This window comes from Silurus aristotelis, assembly GCF_946808225.1.
Source record: "Silurus aristotelis genome assembly, chromosome: 12".
Lineage (NCBI taxonomy): Eukaryota > Metazoa > Chordata > Actinopteri > Siluriformes > Siluridae > Silurus > Silurus aristotelis.
Window position 1 is genome coordinate 24,955,414 of NC_139585.1, and position 16,583 is coordinate 24,971,996.

General features: G+C 40.1%; 1 protein-coding gene across 2 annotated transcripts in view; it reads right to left on the minus strand.

The window, feature by feature from the left end:
• foxk2a (forkhead box K2a) overlaps positions 1-16,583 on the minus strand; it is a 22,428-nt gene continuing 5,845 nt past the window's right edge. The window contains exons 3-9 of one of the 2 annotated variants that reach the window (XM_083556977.1): positions 12,379-12,520; positions 9,478-9,624; positions 9,133-9,326; positions 8,568-8,770; positions 4,169-4,432; positions 3,842-4,042; positions 1-1,919 (exon numbers count right to left, since the gene is read on the minus strand). In XM_083556977.1, the coding sequence (XP_083413103.1) occupies positions 1,750-1,919; positions 3,842-4,042; positions 4,169-4,432; positions 8,568-8,770; positions 9,133-9,326; positions 9,478-9,624; positions 12,379-12,520 (1,321 nt within the window). In that variant the 3' untranslated portion in view covers positions 1-1,749. Of the gene's footprint in view, positions 1,923-3,841; positions 4,043-4,168; positions 4,433-8,567; positions 8,771-9,132; positions 9,327-9,477; positions 9,625-12,378; positions 12,521-16,583 lie in introns of both variants that reach the window. The other variant, XM_083556976.1, reaches the window with a different exon arrangement.

Below are 16,583 nucleotides of genomic sequence, written 5' to 3' on the forward strand. Positions count from 1 at the left end.
TTAGAACAGAAATTATGGAGCTTTTAATTTATGTAAAAAATGCATTTACCCACTGAAGCAGAACAACATCTACCACATATTTTTTCTTGTGGAATACATTTCATTCGAGCCATCTCTTTCAGCTGTCTGAACAACGTAAAATAATATTAACGGGCAACTGTCAACTGTAACACTAAGTCAACACAGCCAAAGACATACTAAAAAACAAAAAAGGGTTAAGGGAAGAAAGGAAATAGCATTAACGAGATTTAAGTGCAGTGTGGTCCGAATCAAAGCGGATTCTTCTTCAGTCTTACCCCCCTCCAAAACAAACAAACAAACAAACAAAACAAAAAAACAACAAAAAAAAAAAGCTACCCCACCCCCATCTCTCTTCCTTCTTGGTTCCTTTCTAAGGAACCAGCTCAGGTACAGTATATGCTCTCTACACATTTTCATGCAAGCTCTGATGTAATATTTCAGTGAAATACAAATGGAAATATATTCCTTATTTCATAGGTTATCTTTTAAAATATGAAAAGAAAAGAAAAAAAAAAAGCTCTTTAGGAGGTGAGAAACCGTTTGGATTTGTTTCAACAGAATTAACACAAGTTTCTATTAATAGTGTTTTCTTTGAGGAAGCAATTACATTCACTTCTATAAATGTATGAGTCCATACGTTTAAAAAATAAAAATAAAAACATAAAAAATAAAAATAAAAAAGTGTGTGAGATAAATGCCATGGAACTCACTTTAGCACTGTTTTTTTTTTTTGTTGTTAAATACCTGTGCTGTGGAGAACAAATACAGACAAATTATATCCTAAGATACACATGTACAACAAATTACTGCATATCTACTAAGGACTGGATTAGGTAGGTCGACATTGAGCGAGGCTAGCTGCCATGAGAGAGGAAAAAAGCTCCTCATTCTACTTTTGCTGAAGAGAATTGTGTTGAAACAAGAGGAAAACTCATCTAGTTGCCACTGTGTGCAGATTCACAGCTTAAACAACCAACCTCTTTTCTTTTTTTTTTTTTACTTTATTTTTATTTTTTGGGGGCTATTTGGAAAGTTCTTATGTGACCTCTTGAAATTTCATTCGTTTGCTCAGTATATTTAACAACTTGCTGGATATGAAGGAAGTCTGCCTATAATTTAGATCTACTGCATGTACAATATAAATCCATCAAAGTTACGCTACGGTTAAAGGAAACCATAGATGACCAGTATACGTGGTATAATTGACTGCGTACACAGCAATGTTAAGATGTTACCGGCTGCTTCCTGAAATTTTAAAACTGACTCGTTATAACTTCCAGCGTTTCGTCCAGAGAATGCAAAAATCCATATCGCAATCTCTTCACCTTCTAAGTTCTGCCCGGAGGAGGTAGAAGAGATGGGGGCATGGACCTTCCTGCTAAGTTTGATCTAAAGTACATTTCATAGCTTTAAGTACACTATATCAATATATGTATGCATATGTCAGTGAGTACTTAAATATTTTTTTGTTTAAAAAGGTCTCCTGTCACACTCTTGCTGTCCACTTCTAATTGTCCTTCTCACCATCTCGTCTTGTCTTTCTTCGACTTCGCACATCATGCATGGGTCTGTGCCATCGTTAACTCGCTCTACTCGCCTCCTACTCGCTTCTCACTTCCCGATTTGGCACCTTAGACTGAACAACAAATAACGTGGGATTTATGGTTGGGGGGTGTGATCTCAACTAAGAAGGGTTTTGCGAGGTTAAAGGAAAGTGACGTGGCAGCTCTAATCGGTGGTGTTCCTCTCTGCTGCGGCGGAAACGGCCCCCGTGTCCCCTCCGTCATCAGCCTTGAGCCGTTTCGGGTCGGGCTGCTTGGACTGGTCGCCATTCTGCCTTTTGGTGGGCAAAGAAGCTGACGCAGAGGCGTGAGTGGCCAGCATGTGAAGAGGACTGGCTACTGTGCACAGAGGAAAACAAGATACGACAATGTAAAAAATTTTAATTGCAATCAATTATTATTTTTTATAAAAAAAGGGGCCATATTATTGTGGATTGCCATAATTTGTTATATTACTTGAATATTTTTATACAGGTAACGTGTAGCTATGTCTACAATGATCACGCTGGCTGATAAACCAGTGAAACAGTAATAACTGACTGAATTGATTAAACTTGATGACATTGATGATACCTCAGGCTGCCATTATCATCAAAACAAATATATCTTACACACAAAGCAGATTACAGCAGACAAAGTTATAAAATAAGCCTATAAAATGTAAAAAAAAAAAAAAAAAAAAAAAAAAAAGTGATTTCAAAATAGAGGTTGACCGATTAATTGTTTTTGCTGATTCACCGGCAGCAATAGTTGATCGCTGGTAGTTTTTCCGGCCCACTGGCACTATGAGAGCGGCCTCTAGAGGGCGAATCACCGACAGCATGTGCTGTTTGTTTTTACACGCTAGACGGTGCGCTGCACGAAAAGAGAGCTATATTATATTTATTATTTTTCAATTTATTTATCATATATTCACTTTCATTGGCACATTTGTATGAGTCAGTACTGGTTTATATTTTTGATTTTTTGTAATAAAGTCCAGGGGATGTAGTTACTGCAGATCTGCACATCTCCCTTATTCTTAAAGATCGGTACCAGCACACTCCTTCTCTATTCCTCAGGCATCTTCTCACCTTCCAGAATCTTGTTAAACAATCTGGTTAAAAACTCCACTGCCATCTCTCCTAAACATCTTCATGCTTCTACCGGTATGCCATCTGGTCCAACCAACTTTTCACTCTTCATCCTCTTAATCGCTGCTCTCACTTCCTCCTTACTAATCCTATCCACTTCCTGCTTCACCAACTCCACATCATCCAACCATATCTCTCTTTTAGATTTTCCTCATTCATCAGCTGCTCAAAATACTCCCTTCATCTTCTCAACACATTCTCCTCACTAGTCAACACATTACCATCTCCATCCTTTATTACTCTAACTTGGAGCACATCCTTCCCAGCTCGGTCCCTCTGCCTGGCCAATCGGTAAAAATCCATTTCTCCTCCCTTAGTGTCCAACCTCTCATACAGCTCCTCATATGCCTTTTCCTTGGCTTTTGCCACATCCCTCTTTACCTGCTGCCGCATCTCCTTGTACTCCTGCCTACTTTTCTTATCACTTTGTCAATCCCACTTCTGTTTTGCCAACCTCTTTCCCCTAATGCTCTCCTGCACTTCCTCATTCCACCACCACGTTTTTTTGTCTACCTTTCTATTTCCGGATGTCACTTTTCTAGCTGTCTCCCCTATCACTTCTGCAGTAGTTTCCCAATCACCCAACACCTCTTCACCACCACCAAGCCCCTGTCTGACCTCTTCCCTGAACCTCACACTAAAGTCTTCCTTCCTTCAGTTTCCACCATTTTATTCTTCTTTCAGTCCTCACTTTCCTCCTCTTCTTCTTTGCCTCCAAAACCATCCTAAAGACCACCATCTGATGCTGTCTAGCTACACTGTCCTCTGCCAAAACCTTACAGTCTCCAATCTCCTTCAGGTTGCATCTCCTACATAGAACATAATCCACCTGTGTGCACCTTCCTCCACTCTTATACGTCACTCTATGATCCTCCTTCTTCTAAAAAATACGTATTCACCACTGCCATTTCCATCCTTTTAGCAAAATCTACCACCATCTGCCCTTCCACATTCCTCTCCTTAAAACCATACCTACCCATCACCTCCTCATCACCTCTGTTCCCTTCACCTACATGCCCAGTAAAGTCTGCCCCAACAGCACGTTTCCATATAATCCTTGTTTTTTGATTGATGCTCAAAAGTTTCCTGTACAGCATGTGTAGAAAAACATTGTAGGTTCCTTACCAGTGTTTACTGATCCTTGGATTGCAGCCACTACATGCGTTCCGTTTTGTGTGATGGCCTTAACGGGAAGCTGATGCTGTCCCAGTGGTGCCTGCTGCACTATAGTAACTGTCTGTATGGGAGTGGCTGCAGAAGTCTGAAGAACACGAGTTGCTGCACCTATAGAGGTGGTTGTGATTGCAGGCACGGGTTCTACTTTCACTGAGGCAAAAAAAAAAAAAAAAAAAAAAAAAAAAAGAAAGAAAAGAAATACAATATTGTCGATTGAATGGTATTTTTGTACTTTATTCAATGCCCAAATTAAATGTAAAGGTCAAGTCACCTCACCTTTGACTTCTTTGTGATCTCCATTCTCCTGCGGTTCTGTTTTGGACACAACTTGCTCTTCGAGTTTGTGTGCATTGGCTGTAGCGAAACCTGTAACGGCAGTCACCGAGACGGCAGGGATCTGGTGCACCACGTGGAGTGTCTGCATGATGGGCTGCTGGGAGGTGGTGACCGGTGTAGCCACGGCATAGCTCAACGGTTTGAGGCTCTGTGGGAGCTGCCGTTGGACGGTGATCAGCACGGGTTGGCCGGAAACTGGAGAACCTGTTAAGAGATGTAAAGGCGTCAATTTGAGCTCTGTGCCAGTGTTGGGAACATCAATTTGGCCGTGGCTCCAGCAGACTCTAAATCATGCGAAAACTCGGTCGTGCGAGGTGGATGAGAGAGAACTGTGTGACCAGGCGATACAGCTCAATTAGCTCGCATAACTGAGTGTGTTGAAGAAATAAGAGATTGGATGACCCATAACTTTCTGCTATTAAATCCTGATAAAACGGAGATTTTGCTCATCGGCCCAAAAAATAGTACACAGAAGCTCCAGCATCTCAGCCTGCATTTAGACGGTTGTTCTGTAACTACTAGTTCAACGGTAAAAGACCTGGGAGTTATTTTAGACAGCAACTTATCTTTTAAAAATCACATCAATCAAGTTACAAAAACAGCCTTCTTTCACCTTAGAAATATTTCTAAGCTAAGAAATATGTTATCTATATCTGATGCAGAGAAGCTCGTCCATGCGTTTATGACCTCTAGAATAGACTACTGTAATGCATTACTAGGTGGATGTCCTGCATCATTAATAAACAAGCTTCAGTTAGTTCAGAATGCCGCAGCAAGAGTTCTTACTAGGTCAAGAAAATACGATCATATAACCCCAATCTTATCGTCCCTACATTGGCTTCCTATTAAGTTTCGAATAGACTACAAACTACTGCTACTCACTTATAAAGCACTAAATGGTTTGGCTCCCATGTATCTATCCAGTCTCTTAACACGCTACAATCCGTCACGCTCCCTGAGATCTCAAAACTCTGGGCTTCTAGTAGTTCCTAGAATAGCAAAGTCCACTAAAGGCGGTAGAGCATTTTCACATTTAGCTCCTAAACTCTGGAATAGTCTTCCTGACAGTGTTCGGGGTTCAGATACACTCTCCCAGTTTAAGTGCAGATTAAAAACATATCTTTTTAGCAAAGCCTACACATAACACACATCACACACATCACATCACAACCTTGTGCTCCAGAACATCTGATCACATGCACATTATCAACTTGTGCTGTTAATATCATGAACAGCAGCTACGCTAATTCCTCTCCACTGCTTCTCTTTCTCTCCCCATCCCGAGGCTTCCTGAGGTTTGGCCAGCTCCAGTCACGTCCCACCTCGTGAAGATTATGGACCTATGGATGATCATGGAGAAGTAGATGCCGAGTGTTTAAAGGCCCTGGCATGGAGAAGCTGATGCTGGATCTATGATGATCACAAATTGTTCTGTATTGTTGAAAGATTTATGACCAAACTTTTGATGTCACCCATATGAGGATGGGTTCCCCTTTGAGTCTGGTTCCTCTCAAGGTTTCTTCCTCATATCATCTAAGGGAGTTTTTCCTTGCCACTGTCGCCACGGCTGCTCATCAGGGACAAACGCACACCATTCACCTTCACTGTTGTTTTCTGTAAAGCTGCTTTGAGACAATGTCTGTTGTGAAAAGCGCTATACAAATAAACTTGACTTGACTTGACTTGACTAACTGTGTGGTAAGTGTCAATGATACGCTTACATTTCTTTATATGTTTATTCATTGATATCAGCTGTATTTCGATGTCTATGTTTGGCTAATGAGAAGGTATACTACATGCAATATAAGTTCCAGTCTGATATGATGCTAAGCCACATTCTGCTAACCAAGCATCCAATTATACACCTGCATGCGTCTCTCAAATATTTTTTTTACACAATGAAACAGACAAGCAAAACAAAAATAGATGTTTGCAAAAAAAAAAAAAACACTACTATGAAATTAACTTTTACCTACACACAATAAATGGAATTACATGTATTATTTTAATACGAATTTATGAATATTTATTTGTTCATTAATTATAAATGTTCTCATTTAAAAAAAAAAACATTTTTATTTGTACAAATGTCTTAACTACTAAATATTTTTTACCTCAGAATGTTATCAAATATTAGGCACAATAAACGTTTATTTAGTGTCACCAATTTTCTACATGGCATTTACTGTGATTACATGTATTATATCGGCCAAACCGCTTTCGAAATATCGGTGTCGGCCATTAAAAATTCCATGTCGGTCATTACCTGGTTTTAACAAGGCAATCAGGTAAGAGGCTTTCATTGGATAATTACTGCAGTTATTAATATGTTTTAGCTGCAAACAAGTTATTTAACCCTAACTGATACAATAGTATTTTTTGTCAAAAGATATATCCTGTGGTTGTGGAAAAGATGTTACACTTTATTACAGAAGGGTCAAATTATTAGCCGGCACCAAGCAAAGATACCCAATAAGGAGAGTGCTGAAATTACAAACTGGGTTAAGACCTGGCCGATGCATTAGTAAAACCTTGAAGCATAGTGGTGAACCATCTTCGAGGTAGGAAAAATTTGAATGATCACAATCCGAGATCACGTAAACGAAAACTAAGCGAAAGAAAAACAACAGTGGGACTCGTGGCTATGCTTAATAGTACAATTTAGAGCGTTTCCACACGCACAATGCAAAGAGAACATGCCTTGAGAAAACCACTTTCAGTGAGGCTAAACAGTAAATAATGGACTCCGGAGCAAAAAGCCATTCTAGACAAGTCTAGACTTACCCCGTTTCAGAGTGATGGACAAATCATGGTAGGTAGAAAGTTGGGTGAAGTGATTGATCATGCCTAGTGCCTACTGTACAAGCCTGTAGGGTAAATTCTATGACCTGGGGTTGCTTTAGTTGGTAACACACTAAATGAATATACTGGATGACCAGGTTCCTTCATCAATTTATGACTTTTTGCTTGAGGCACAGGTATATTCCAAGTTCACAATACAGTCGAACCCACTTATCTCGACCTCGGTTAACTCGTCAACCCTATTAAGTCGACGTTTTTTGAAGTGGAACCGCCAAATTCTCGCTTTGCCTTGGTATGTTTTAATCGGTTATGTCGATTTTTTTTTTATGCCGCCGAACCCTAATATCTCGAGCACACGTTTGCCACTTAACGTCAGTTATGTCAGGAATCCCCCTGCCATGCCCCCTTCGGCGGCGGCATTCCCCGTCCGTTATTGTTTGTGCATGATCGTATGTGTTGGTTCATGGCGGTCTGTGTAATCGCGTATACATATCCCGCTAGGTATCCTTCTTCTCGGACTCCGCATTCTCTCAACGGCTTACCAACGAGATTACCCCGATCCTGCTGTTTTCCATGTTCACGCTGTCTCCACCACGTTTATCCGTTGCTGCCCAGTGCTGCGCTTTCCATAGCGCGGATCCGTGGATTCTTTACACGAACTGTCTCTGCTTTCACAGAACTTCGTGGACCGCGCTCCCGCGGCACCACTGGATATTACTGCTTCGCTACAAGTATTGGTGGATTATCTCCTGAGTATTCTCAATAAACTTTGTTTGCGTTTACTTCGGCTTCCGCCTCCTTATCCGCATTACAGGTTATCTCGAGCCGCATGACCAATCAAACAAATCGCGGCAACACTGTTGTGTAAAAAACCTCCAAAAACACGTGCATGCACATTCTCATTTAATAACGCACATGTACATGAAGAAATTTCAAGCACGTTAATATATTGCCGCCATATTGGTTTTCGTTTATCTCGATCATTGGTTATCTCAACGCTTTTTGGCGTCCCCTAGGCCGGCGACATAACCGGGTTCCACTGTAATTGGATTTATTGGGCACACAATTTTCACAGATGGGCAGCCCACCAAAACCAGGCCCTAACCCCACTGAGAATCTTTGGGATGTACTGGAGGAGACTTTATGCAGCTCGAACTTTCCCATTGTCAAGTAATTAATGCAATTCTCAGGGAAAAATAAAATGTGACCGTGCATACACTTATCAGAGATGAGCTTGTGAGATTTTAGTGCATGTGACTTATTGGCTAGGCAGTGTATCCTAATTTCCGTGCTGTATTACTGGAATTTCCATCTGGGATCAATAAAATGATAGATAAAATAGGGTGGCTGTATACATGGCAGACACAAGGTCATCAAATTCATAAAATATTTACTATAAAAAACATTTCAGCTTTACACATGACAAAAAAAAACTTAACACACGTTTAGGTGATACGTTATAAAAATTATTATGGATAGGTAGGTAGATAAGATTTCAGACACGTTTTCTACACCAGCCCAAGCTATTCCATCGTACCTGGTGTGTTCTGTGCAAAGCGAGCCTCTTGGATGACTGCTAATTTGGGCTGAACTGCAGCAGCTGGAGCAGAAACAGAAGCAGGGGTAGGCTCAGGGTCTGTTGGAACGGGAGAGCCTTCTCGCGACAGGCTGTCTGGAGTCTGCACGCCACTAGAGTGGGCCGACAGTGCCCCCGTGTGGTTAGGAGAAGCAGGGGCACTCCTGGAACAAACAATATAGAACATTTACAAAACCATTAATTGATTTTGGAATAGAATAGCCTTTGTTTGTCACATATATATATTACAGCACATTAAAATTATTTCTTCACATATCCCAGCTTGCTTGGAAGCAGGGGTTGGAGCGCAGGGTCAGCCACGATACGGCGCACCTGAAGCACAGAGGGCTAAGGGCCTTGGTCAAGGGCCCAAGAGTTGCAGATTGGCAAATACTGGGGTTTAAACCCCCGACCTTATGATCAGTAACCCAGAGCCTTAACCACTGAGCTCCCACTCCCACAATAGGGGGGAAAAAACATTTATTTTAAGGCAACACGATATTCATAGGTGAGTGGCTTTGAGTACCGGGATGACTGCGGGCCGAGTGGGGTCCTGAAGCAGGGAACACCACGAGGCCTTCTTTTACGGAAGGCCTGATCCATCAGCTTGCCCTCTGTGGATGGATCTATCCTCCAGAACGAACCTTTGCCAGGCTCTTCTTGGGATCGGGGCACTTTTATAAAGTAGCGGTTTAAAGACAGATTGTGACGAATAGAATTCTAAAGAAAACAAAAAAGGAAACAATTAAGATCTATATGCTTTTACGCAAATTGATTGTATGAGAAAAAGGCTTTAAAAATAGATTTGCGAAACGACAAATTTGAAAAGAGGCGTGAAACAAACAATTTTAAGAAGTCAGTGAATACTAACCTGCCAGCCCTTGTCTGCAGTTCTGTAGTATGGGTAGTTTTTAGTGATGTGAGTATATATTCCATTCAGAGTGAGCTGTTTATCTGGAGCCATGGTAATTGCTTGGACAATCAGTTGTGCATATGAGTAGGGCGGTTTAGAATCATCCTGTTGTACACAAAAAAACGAGGAATGCATCTGATTTACATGTTTTCACCACACAGTAAAAACGCCACGTGTTTATTTACCCCCCCTTCATGAAAGTACACTTATAAAGCACAAACGCTGCGTGTGGTAAACAGCTTTGTATTCTTTGATGAAACCAATGATGCAATTGCAAATTTAATTATCAGATTGTTCTACGAAAAAAAAGAGGAAGAAATTGCATCAGAGTTTGGAAAAAATAAAATACCCCAAGATATTGTTTATGAAGAAGTATCCAGCATGTTTCTGCAGTGTGTAATAAACAAAAGAATGAGAGCTCATCCCCAGCCGTTGTTCATTTGTATTCGCATGCAGTACAACCAGATGTGTGTGTGAATCAGAATTAGTAAATGTATAAAGCTCCTGGGAGGCAAAATCTGTGATTAGACTAATGCTGGCTTTGCTCACGCACATTATATGAATAACTGGTTCATTTACATGTGCACTTCAGTATAGTGCTAAAAAGATTCCTTGAGTTATTAAAGTCATTCGATAATAAAAATTCATTGAGGCTCATTTTTTGACTTGTTGCTTCGTTTAGTCCATTTAACTACACACGAAGCACTGTGTTTCCCCACGGACCATTCTTACTGATGCACCACCCACTAAACTCTGGACTGCCCTGGACAGGTAGACACTAAAGATGCTGTAGAATGAAAAATAGAGGAACGGGAAGAAAACGAAGGAGAGATGATAAAAAAAGAATAATTATAATAATAAAAAAAGAATAATAAAAAAAAAAGTTTCTAATGTTTTGGATCATTTCAAACTAAAACAAAGAAAACACCATACAGTGCTGTTACCATTTATAAAGTAATTTGAAATAGATTTTTATATTTTTATTTAGATACAGTGTAAAAAGTTCAAAAAGTCCCTCCACAGTGGCCACGTAGAGTAGGTAGTGGATCCTTTAAAATAAAATTTTTTAATAATAATAAAATAAAAAATATCTATAATAATAATAATAATTCTTAAAAAAGCTGGCGATAAATACACGGATTTTGTCCACGGAAAATTTCAAGCAGATTTTTCCCGAAACAATAGCACATCACGATACTTTGCGATATTTAATAAATAGATACGAGTGAGAATATTAGAATTTCATTAAATAAATAGTTTCCCATAACCTACTCTATGCGGTCACTGCGGAGGGACTTTTTGAATGCACCGTATTTGTATTGGGATGTAATATGGCAATTAAATGCGCTAAATGGGTTTAGTTTTCACAGATTCTTGTATGAAATTTCTGCAATAAAAATTTTATTCCGAAAAAGGAAACAAATTACTTGTTCATTTCAAGAGACCCGACTTATTTTCTCTCTCAATTATTATTAATCCTTAATAAAAGAAAAGTACTTCCTATCCGATTACTCGATGGAATAATCGTCAGAATACTCAATTACTAAACTAATCGATAGCAGCAGCGCCCTACTGTTCAAACTGCATATTGCGGTCAGTGGATACGAGTCTCTTGATTCGATAAGTCTGTCGATCAAACGATACATTCAACAGGACGTGTAAAAAGCAAGCAATTTATTATGATATACTGCTGATATTAAGTGTGGTTAGAATCGTTCATCAAGCCCGCACCTCCATGCCTCCTCTTTTTGGCTACAAGGCTTTCACATGTGGTTTTGTGAAGCCACATTAGTGGAGTTGTGGTGAATGGAGGCATTTTGGCATTTCTGAGCGGTGGTCCGAAACCTAACAGTGTGCCAAATCCTGCACATATGTATACAATACCAATACCGGCACTAGTACCTCGATCATACCTCTAACAAAGCGTAAAAACACAAACTGTCTGTCTGATGCATTCAGTCAGCATTTCCTTGCTGACTTAATACAGGCTCTAAAATGACTATGGCAATTGGGAGGTTGATCTTTGGTATTGGAGAATGAAACACTACCCAGAATTCGACCGAATTTTGAATTCTTTAAAAATCACTTGAAAATGCTGTCCGGGAAATGGCTTATATTCTTTGTACTGAAAATTTATTCTTTACGTGTACATATACACCAACCAGGCATAACATTATGATGACATTACAATATTAAAATATTATTTATTATTATAAAAGGGATATTTTAGGCAGCAAGTGAACATTTTGTCCTCAAAGTTGACGTGTTAGAAGCAGGAAAAATGGGCCAGCGTAAGGATTTGAGCAAATTGACGAGGGACAAATTGCGACGTCTAGACGACTGGGTCGGAGCTTCTCCAAAACCGTTGTTTCCAGTCTGCAGTGCTCAGTATCTATCAAAAGTGCTTCAAGGAAGAAACAGTGGTAAACCGGCTCCAGGGCCGTGGGCGACCCTGTGAAGGCTGGACCGTGTGGTCCGATCCAACAGGTGGAGGGGAACCAACAGAAAAGGGGGACCTACACAATATTAGGCAGGTGGTCATAATGTAATGCCTGATCTGTTGCCATAAAGTAATGCCTGGTTGGTGAATAAACTTAATAAATCTGTTTCAACCCACTGGTTTTAAGTGTACACACGCTGTGCATTCGTTACAAGCAAAAGGGAACTTTGGAGTCAAATCGTAACAAGGTTCGTCATCGATAAAAGATTCAGGGAGTGACCAAAACTCCCTATTTGACTGAAAACCTTGTGCAGCACTACATCGATCTTTGACACTGACATGATTAGGCACCGGATGAGACTAGTAATCGTCCATGAATGGCCATACGAAGAAAAATACGAGATTCTGTTTCGTCATACCTTCGGACTGTCTCCTCCAGAGGCTTCTTTGTCGTTTTCAGACTGGGAGTTGTCCCCAATGAGTTCGGCTGTGAGCCCACGCCCTACTCTGTAACTGGACAGTCCTGCTCCTCGAGGACTGGATGGACACGAGTTTGCAGCACTTGGGAAACACAGAGAGACACAAAAGTGATTTGAAAGGACCTGCATAAGAAGGCAGCATTACTGAGGAACATTTTTGTTGTGTAATAAAGTCAAACCCAAAGAAAAATAACATTTTGCCTATTTGCTCGTTGTTTTTAGACAAATTTGCAAGCAGCATTAATGTATAATGTTCCCTTACTGGATAACTTGGCAGTGCTTTGCTTCATGAATCCACATTAGAAGGGAACAAAGTTAAAAGCACACTTATCCAGACACAAGATTGGCATCATAATATACGGGATAATGGCAGGACAGCTGTACAACTGCCATTGCTGGATTCCTAATTGTAACTGCTGTTGTTAAGTTATGCCAAAGTAACAAATAAACTAAAAACAGGAGAATATGATGACTGTTTATCGACTCGTGCTTCAAAAGACACGAGGATCTGCAGCTTTACAGCACATCTGAACAAAAAGACTGATACTGTTTCTTTTCATTTTCGTGTGTCGTTTTTGCTTAGGTGACATAACTAGGCGAAAATGTTTGTGTTCTCCCTCACATTTTCATTATGGGATCCTGCAAAAAAGTTTTTGTTATGTAATAAATCAAATATAAAATGGATAGAAGGGGTTCCATTTAAAATAAAGAAAAAAATGTTTTTCCTTCTTACATTGACTCATCAATTACAGTATGTTTAGTGGATTATATACCGTATTTTTCGAACTATAAGCTGCTACTTTTTTCCCACGTTTTGAACCCCGCGGCGTAAACAACGAAGCGGCTAATTTATGGCTTTTTCCTGGGTTTTTCCCGGTTTCACAAGCTTCAAGACAAAACACTGAACGACATAAAATTAGACCAATGACATTTCCGAACGGAAATGAAAAAAACGCACCTCACCTGTGTTCTGAGCTGCACGGCATCGGGAGAAAAAACTTTTTTTTTTTTTTTTTTGTTCTTTTTTTACGCACGACGAAGCCAAAAGAAAAACTCTCAAGAGAAATAGTTGTGAAAGGAAGGAGGAAGAAAGTGAACAATGACTTTCTTGGTAGGCTACTGTTTAGATACAAGCCGTTGTAACGCGTTGAGTCTGGGTGAAGGGAGAGTTTGCTAACTCCAGTTGCAACAGAAATCATATAAGCACAGACAGGTTTCCAAAACTCGTGCTTTTTTTTTTTTTTTCTTGGCAACGGCGTTACGGGTTAGTCAAAGAAACTTAGAAATCAGCATTAGAAAATAATAAGGACATAATCCTCGGTCTTGCACACATGCAGTAATAGCGGAAAAATGCGGCGGCAGGCTATTCCCAAAATGCCGCTCTGCTCTTAAAGGAGCCACAACATATTTCACCTGTTACACCGTGTAACAGACACTGTCTTTCGTTAAAGCCTGTGTAAAGTTCATTAGTTTCAGTGTAGACAGGTGCGGCTTATTGATGTTAAAAATAAAAATCTTTGTTAAATTCAGTGGGTGCGGCTTCTATATGGGTGCGCTTTATAGTCCGGAAATTACGGTACTTAATTTAACGTGTGCGATAGAATAATACACCCATATTCAAGTCACATTACATATCAGCGTAACTGTAGCTTGTCCAGTGTCTATTAGGAGGGTCATTAAATCAAGGTGACACCCAATTAAAAAAATATATAATAATAATAAGAAGAAGAAAGCAAACACACACACACACAATAAAACTCAATTACACAGCTCAACTTCTGCATCTATGAGAAGTGAAACGCTGTAAAATAGCCAAGCGTTGGCTCTACTCCATGCTGACAGTCATTCATGTACAATGGAAAGGCAGCTATATAGAATAATTAAAGAAGCTAGAGCATGTCCATAACTACAATATTCTAGTGCATTATTAATAGCTTAGAAATCCCAGCGCAGCAATAAAGAGCATCTCTAAAAACACAATCAACCATATTGTATGAGATGCAGAGCCATAGCCTGAACTCGAACAGATTTCCTCCAACCAGACTGCATCAATCGGAATTTAATACCAATAAACATGTATCATGCACTAATCAATTTATTAAATGGTATTGATTCCTTATTAAGTTGCAAGTCAAATGTGGACAAAAGGTATGCAACAGGTACAAAGCCTAAAGACAGTCAATTTATTAAAAACGATTTAAAACATACAGAAATATATAGATACGAATTTACACTAGGGCTGAAACGATTGCTCAAGTAACTTTGAATACAAAAGATAATCGAGTCAAGTTATGTGCCTCTGTGCTTTGTTATTCCATTTAACTACACGCAGCATTGTGTTTCCCGGTGAACCGTTATTACTGACGCACCACCTGCTAAACTCTCTAGCACTCTGGACAGCGACGCTGCGGAATGAAAAAAAAAATGGAGGGACAGTGAGAAAACAGCGAGGGGCGAGGAGAAGATTCATATGGAAGCCCATTTCCGCGGCATAAAAAAAAAATTCAGATTTATTTTCGCCCAATCGGGCAGCGTCACCTCCTCCGTAGTGCCAGAAAACTTTACACATTGAAAATGAAATCGGCTACAATAGAATCACGTGGTATCAAACTAAGCCTCCGATCCCTGAAGAGAACTCGTACACCAAACAGCCTCAAACTTCAGGCCGACAACATGGTTACAGGTGGATACACCAGCAATGTCGGATGTTTATGAGAAAAAGTCGCGATTGCAAGAAATATAGTCGGAATTACGATAAATATGTCAGAACTAGTCCCAAAGAACCCTAACCCTATAAAAACCCAAAGAAAAAGTCATAATAATCCGCAAGAATTTGGTCAAATGCAGAACATCCGCATCCCATGGCTATGGACCCCCTTTCCTAGAATTTGATTAGTCGTCCGAGGTCACCGGCGCCACTTAATGCCATGTGACCAACGTTGAATCTGATGTACAATCTAAAAATCATCTAATCAAATTACCATCACACAATACAATTGTAGAATCATGGATGCACCATGTAGGGCAATAAAGCCTTTAGGAGATCTACTTAAAACGAGATCACTAGAAGGCTTATTGGGAATTCGTCACCATTACGGGCCTTCTAACTAAAAAGCATTGAGAAAATAAATATTAAAACCGAAGCTGTGATCTAATAAACAGCACCTTCTTCTGATCTTTTTTCTCTATAAGCAAACTGCAAGAGTGACGCATACAGGCTTTGATGCAATTCAACCTCAGTCATTCCCTTGTACGGAAGAACGTGATCGAGGACTTCGGAAAAAAACGGATGTGTCCAACAACTTCTCTTGGTTTAAACCACGTATTAGAAGCTGTTCTGTGAGAAATGGTGTCTGGTTGGGCAGCTTCCCAGAAATTCTCCTGGAAAGAGGTCCCTCTGCCCTTCAGGCTCTGAGAGCACTAGATTGGTTAATTTGCTGAAATCAGTCCAAATGAAGAGAATGTGTTTTAGTATTCATAAAAATCGGGCAATGCGTTGTTAACCTCTGCCAGCAGCTCTGGATTTAGGTTTTTAAGGGCGCTACACTGATTAACATTTTCCACACATGCTGTCAAACACTGCTTCGTGTCTAGCCAGTTTAAACCGGGCAAGGTGCCAATTTAGAAAATAATCATACATACGGAGTTAAACCAGAGCTTTTTATTCTTCTATTCGATTGGATAGGGTCATGAAGTCTTCTGGTTGGAGGATGGCATCAGTCAACGGGCATGAAGTGTACACCGGCAAGAGAAAAACTGATAACTCATCACATTTACTGAAACATATACCTTCGTTTAATATCATTTTGAACGTTTAAATATGGAGTGTTACTGAGGCTACTGAAGAGTCAGCACGTGGGTGACTATCAACAACTGTTAAAAAGGTCCTCCAAGGACCCTGAGACATTACAGACAATAGGTCTGGCTATAATAAGGAACCTATAGGTGTGTGTCCATGGTGCACTGTGATGGACTGGATCTCATCCAGGGTGTGTCCCTGCCTCCCGGTGTTCCTGGGAAAGGCTCCAGACCACCGCTACCCTGACCAGGATGACGTGTTTACTGAAGATTAATGAGAAATACAACCACTTTCTGTGCGATGAGGCGGAAAAGCAGTTTTCCGAATACGTGTACCGAATGAAATC